Source organism: Plectrocnemia conspersa, unplaced genomic scaffold, assembly GCF_051122295.1.
Source record: "Plectrocnemia conspersa isolate PC_06_02 unplaced genomic scaffold, ASM5112229v1 ptg000006l, whole genome shotgun sequence".
In the NCBI taxonomy this organism is placed as follows: domain Eukaryota; kingdom Metazoa; phylum Arthropoda; class Insecta; order Trichoptera; family Polycentropodidae; genus Plectrocnemia; species Plectrocnemia conspersa.
In genome coordinates, this window is record NW_028277170.1 from 11,141,049 (window position 1) to 11,147,917 (window position 6,869).

The 6,869-nt window shown below is 26.1% G+C and overlaps 1 protein-coding gene across 2 annotated transcripts; it reads left to right on the top strand.

Annotated features, from left to right (window-relative positions):
• Positions 1-12: 12 nt before the first annotated feature.
• Positions 13-6,184, top strand: LOC148234220 (uncharacterized). Of its 2 annotated transcripts, none has more exons than XM_088188146.1 (3): positions 13-111; positions 4,496-4,878; positions 5,350-6,184. In XM_088188146.1, exons 2-3 carry the CDS (start codon positions 4,551-4,553, stop codon positions 5,664-5,666), a joined length of 645 nt encoding a protein of 214 aa, XP_088044272.1. In that variant the 5' UTR covers positions 13-111; positions 4,496-4,550; the 3' UTR covers positions 5,667-6,184. The 2 variants fall into 2 exon arrangements, with proteins under 2 accessions (XP_088044272.1, XP_088044273.1); XM_088188147.1 differs by lacking the exon at positions 13-111 and adding an exon at positions 2,271-4,392.
• The last annotated feature ends 685 nt before the right edge of the window (positions 6,185-6,869 follow it).

Genomic DNA, 6,869 nt, shown 5'->3' on the forward strand with positions numbered 1-6,869 from the left:
CTTGGCCTCCAAGGGATTCAACTGGTTGCAGCCTGTGACATTCGCACTCATCTAAAGCAGTCTCCAGAATCGTTTGGCAATTCAACACTTCCAAACTCGAAAAGAATCTCGGTGAGTGACAATTAGTAATTTATAATTTGTAAATGTTTTTCCCAACGCCAAATTAGCACTAGTTAGCAGTCCTGTTTATGTATTTTATAATTATTCCATGTTTTTCAGCAATTCAAGAAGCGGGCTATTTTATTATGATTTTATAATTTATATTTATATAAATGTGTCAAGCTTTCGTGTATTTCAATTTTATGCATTTTTTTGCGATTTGATAAAAAGCATTTTAAAATTAAATATTTTATTTTTAATAATTATTCTTTATCGGTATTATTCTATTCCGGGAAGCGATTATAATTTTTTATGTTTTTAATGTTATTTTGGCGATTTTAAATAAAAGTTTATGTTGCTTAAATTATACTCTGTTTATGTATTATAAATTTTTGCGTGCCGCTTTTTTTTTTGAGTTTCTAAATATCAAAAAAAAAACGAAATTTTATTACGTTTTTATTTAGGCGAATTAACTATTTTTGCTTATATTATTCGCAATGCTATAATACTATATTTTTGTTTTACCTTTTAGACTAAAATTTGTGCAATTGTGAAATTTTAATTTTTGCGATTTTATTCTCTGTATTTTGTATTGCGATTATATTTTCTGTATTCTCTGTATTTTGGCGGATTTTTTATTTCTCTTAGCTATTTTAATTTGCATATATAAATAATTAATATTATATTGATTAGATAGAAAAGAGAATCAAAAAGTAAAATTTTATTTTTATTTGAATGAAGCAATTTTAATTTTGCGAATTTAAGATATAATAATTTTTTATTTGGATACAAATAAAAAATCCATACAGTAGTATTATCGTTAGAAGCAAATTTCATATTTTAGCGAAAAAATACTATTTCAATAATAAAGCTTTTAATAAATAGCGAAATATAATTATTGTATTTTTTATTATTAATTTTAATAAAGCGATTTATAGATATTAATATTTTTTATTATATGCTATATTAAAATATTTTTTATTAGCTTAGCAAATTACATTTATATAATTCGCATTGCATTATTTTCTTGATTTATTTAAGAAAAAAAGATTATAATTTTGCGAATCTTTCATTATATTTTATTTATCGAAAGTAAAACGATAATCAAAAAGCGGGTATTTACTTTAATTAAATTCTTTATATATACAAAACCTTTAATTCATGAATTTTATGTACTTATACAATTTGTGGTATAATGTGAATTTTCGCGATTTTAATTCTTGTATTTTAAACAAAAAAAATATATTACTAAAGGTGTATTATTAATTTCTTTAAGCTATTTTAATTTGCTTATATAAATACTATTATATCGATTAGATATAAAATAAAATCAAATATTAAAATTTTATTTTTATTCCAGTGAAGCACTTTAAATTAGCGATCTAAAATATAATTTTATAATTTTGATACAAATCAAAAAACCAGAAAGTATTAATATCATTAGAAGCGAATTATACATTTTATTGAAATCCATCGTACCACCAAAATATTATTTCAATGATAAAGGAAATAGCAAAACATATTTATAACTATCATTATAAAAACTATTAATTCTAGGGAAGTGATTTATAGTTTTTTTCTTTTTTTTGTAATATGTAATATGGTATAATAATTAATTTTATTTTAACAATTTACCTTCGTATAATTCGCATTGCATTAACTCTCGTTTTTATTTAAGAAGAAAATATTATTTATAATTTTGCGAATTTTTCATTCTATTCTATTGATCGAAAGGAATTTACTTTCAGTATATATGCTTTATTTATACATAACATTTAATTCAGGAATTTGTGTATTATTACAATTGCTGGAATATATTATAGAATAATTTAAATTTTCACGATTTTATATATTTATTTACTTGAAAATAAAAACTTATATTACTGGAGGTAGATTATATATTTCGTTAAGCTCTTTTAATTTGTTTACATAAATACTATTATATCGATTAGATGAAAATTATATTTTTAGTTCAATGAAGCACTTTTAATTGGCGAACTAAAAATATAATTTTCTAATATGGATATAAATAAAAAAAAACAGAAAGTATTTATATCATTAGAAACGAATTATACATTTTATCAAAATTCTTCATATTTCGTACAATTAAAATACTATTTTAATGTACAGCAAATAGCGAAACATATTTATTACTATTATTATAAAAACTATGTATTATTTTAGCAATTTACTTTTATATAATTCACATTAAACTATTTTCTTGTTTCGATTTAAGAGAATCGAGAATTTTTCATTTTATTCTATCGATCGAAAGAAAAATCACAATCAAAAAGCAGGACATTATTATAAGCAGATTATTAATTTACACAATACTTTTAATTCAGGAATCTGCTGAATGTATTTCAATGATAAAGCAAATAGTGAGACATAATTATTACTATTAGTATATAAAACTATTCATTTTAATGAAGCGATTCTTAGATATTATTATTTTTTATAGAATGCAATAATATTCATCATTTCAACAATTTACATTTATTTTATTTAATTGAGAATTGAGCTCAAGTTTGTTTAGTACACATAATTATGTTATAAATAATAATAATTATTAATTTGAGAAATTTTCATTTTCTGGTTAAATTACACTTTCCGATTCTCACTAAAACTCACGATACATTTTTTTATGACCTATGAAATCTTCAGGGTTTTGGTTCGAAAGCCTAACTTAATTTATGATTTCTCTAACCTTTTGAAAGCCTCGGTCATCGCTTCTCGGGATCTACTTATAATATCAATGTCATATGCGTGTCCCAACAACCCAAGTCTCGGACACTGCCATATTAAAGAGGGCACACGAAAGTTCATTCCTCGCGTGATAAGGTTCTGATGTATCATTTTGATTTTTTATTATACACTCTATCCTTTTTAATGTAATCCTAATAAGCTTTTTTGGCACTTCTAATTTAGCCATTGAAATTGCGATGTCAAATTCCTGTGTCCTTTTCAATATTTGGCGTAGAAGGAAAATTTGGTCTGTTGTCGCACGGTTCGAACGGAAACCGTACTGGTAATGTCCAATTTGTTTTTCCGCATATGGTAGTCTATTTACTATATATGATGTGTTTAGTAATTTAATGCCTCTATAGTTTTTGGATTCGAGTGCATCACCCTTTTTATGTATGGGGCATATCAGTTCGGTGCTCGGTTTTCCATGTTTTTTCTAGTATGTTATGTAATGTGTGGAGTAATTTAGAATCACAATATTTAAGTATTTTTTCTGTAATATGTCGCTCTCTAGCGAGTTATTATTTTTTAATTTATTTAATGCTATTTCTAATTCTTTACCATACACTTCTGTTTCTACCTCACTTCTCCAAAACAATTACTGAGCTTAAAAAAATTTGTGTACATTTGAAACCAATAAAATTATACAGAAAAGGCAAAGTAGTTTGTAATTATTGACCTTCCTGTTGGTTGTTGTAACTATAGACGAGAATTTATGCACAGAAAGATCTATAAAGATTGTTTTAAAATAAAAGTGATAAAATTAAAAGCATGGTAAGCAGTTCTATTATTAAATAATGCTCTTTCTTAATTTAACTCACGTTGAGGATTATCTTAAATTTATATTGTTGTACTTTAAAAAGTTATTGGATTATTATTATTATTAGAGATGCCACTAATTCAATATTAGGGTATAATTTTTATATATAATAATGGCAAACCAAGGGAGATATCTTTAACATAAGAATTAATGGCAAATTTGAAGGGCTTAGAAAATGCCGATAAATAAAATGTCGAGGAGAGGATGGAACGTGATTCAAACGATTTCAATTTATGAGTGATGCAGAAATTGTGTCCAGCCCCAATCAACATGAAGTGGAAAAGGATGAGGATACAATTGAAGAAGAAACTACAAATTGCATTAGTCACATCACGGCACTGACTTCTGTCGACTCTTTATTAGAGTACATCGACCAATGGGGATATGAATTTAATTATATAATAGCACTAAGGAAAATATTCTTAGTGGTACATTCGAAATTCGTTTAATTAACATAAAGAAAGTGTTTTCAATTAAATAATTCATTATTAAACATATATAAGATAATCTGATTGTTGACGTATAAGTTTGGCCGAGCAAAGTCATTTCATCATTCTTTAAACAGTATATTCTGTTTTATATCTATTTTAATGTGACTTCATCGAAAACTTTAACGCAATCCTTATTGACTGAGAAAGTCGCGATTGCATCCCTTATTCTTTTCTATTGCGGCCAGGACGTCAGCGCTCGAGAACGCATTTATATCGGATGGCACACATTTATTTTAGGTGTGCATTACTATATATTTTTTTTATAAATATGTATTAGTATAGTTAAACATTTTATATACATTTTTAATTATAATAATGTTTTATTATTATTTTTTAACAGGCACGGTATAGACCTTTGACTGAATTCTTTCTTGGGAGTAAATTATACTTAACTCATGCAACTCAACAATTACGAAACAAACAATCTGAGGACGCTGGCAGAAATAGCCTGTCTCCGATCCAAAATGGATGCAAATTCAGAGGGAACTTCAAACTGTGTCAGCTGCGGCGTTTTGCATACGTCGCAACCGGAAGTCGTACAGACTGAACCCCCACCTTATCCCAAGCTACCACTTCCATGCAGGCGTTGCGGAAAAGTGCACGATCCTGTAACAGCCGAAGACTTGGTCCTGTATCCTAACATCAGGACCGTGAATTGCCAAGTTTGCGGCATGTGCTTCACTAGATATTGGCTACTGCAAGCGCATCTTCGACACCATATGGGTAAGTCTTTAGTTTTTTAATTTTGAAAACTGCACCAAAACAGATACGTACTATATCAACTGTCAAAGTACAATTGACTGTTAAAACTTAAATTAGAAAAACGACGATCATTACTGGGATAACCTAATAATATAGGTTAAGTATGTTGCCTTATTCAAAAATTCTTTGAGATATTCTTACGTAATCGGTGAAACATATACTGAATTATACATTAGAGCTTCTTAGCATATATAAACTATGGACTTAAAATATTCTCTAATATTTTTAGTGTAATAAAAACTTAATTTTATTACACTAAAAATAAAAAAAATATTAGAGGGAGATTTTACATAGGACCATCTGTAGTGTTTTAATAAATCATAGAACTATAATAAATCAATTCTTGTAGTATGTTTGATTACAAAGTTTTTTTTTTTTTATATATGTATTGTATGTTTATGTATACTAAAATAAATATGTATTCTTTCGCAGAAGAAACTCCATACCAATGCTACGTATGCATGAGATTTTTCGACGTGAAACAAAGCCTTCGCGTACACCTTTTCACTCATTCTGAAAAAGGGCCGTTCACATGCCACAGATGCCGCAAATCTTACGAAATACGATCGGAGCTCTTTTTTCACCACGAGCACGAGTGCCAATTCAGATTCATAAGCAGACATATGCAGGATAGTTCATTTACGCCTAACGTTCAAGAAAGGTTTGGTTATTCTAATCAAATACCAATATATAAAAGACCGTCAACTTCGACTTATATACCGAACGATAATAAAAGACCCAGAATATAATATTTCAATGCATTATATAACTAGCATCAACATTATCATCAAATAATAATGTGTAACTATCGTTGTATTGAAAAAAAAATTGCAAATAAATAAGTACCATATATTGAAAATTAAATATTGTGCTTAAAAAAATATCATTCCAAAGGTAAAACATATATTTAAATAGCTGTATCAATAATAATGTATTTAATACATTATTTCATTACTCTTTAAAGCTTCGTAGATACTATAATATTGGCAAAAACCATTTTTTTAAACAAAAATTACATCTAAAAATAGCTTAGCCTTTAGAGTTTATTTCTACCATATATAATTATATTACTATTGATCACATAATTAAAATGTTAATAAGGAAGAGCATTTTTTTTTAAATAATTGTAATCCTGATATATTTTTAATGTCGTACCGACCTGTGCATTTATTACACTACATATTTTTTGATAAATATGTTTAAATAAATATTAATTAATTACGATTATTGCTTTTTAATTAATGCATTAAATAACATAAAATAAAAATATTTTAAAATCTGAAATGAAAAGATAATTATATAATATTTCAATGTCAATAGCAATAGAGCTCTAAATTTTTCAATAGTTAAAACTACATATTTACAATATTATTTTTCATGAATCTTCAAACTTGACTACTTATAAAATATTATTATAACATATTCTAAAAATTGCGACTTTACTATGAAGTTTTTTATTAAAAATAAATTCCTGATATTCACATATAATATTTAAAGAAACAAGTTAAATAGCTAACTATATAGCTTTGTATATAAACGGTTGAAAATGAGTATATGTGTGTGTATAAATATATATTTTATATTAATGTAACATTTTGTACCTGGTGAAGTATTATTGATTTTATAGTAACATAATGTTTTAGGACATACTAAAACAATTGTTAATTAGCAACTTTTTCTAAAATGTTATTTACATTTAACCATTACTATTAATAATTTCCCTTGGACAAAATAATTACTCCCTATTGATAAATAACACAATCTATTCACTGTTACATTATTAAAAAAATCCAATATATACATACGGAAATTGCCTCAACTATTTGCAATAAATCTGCGTATGCTTTGTTTTTAGAATAAAAAGTAAAAGCTTCTTATGAAACATTTTATTCAATGGTTAGTGCTATAGATTTTTTAAAGTTATATCAAAAAAACCGATCAATACTGTTGAC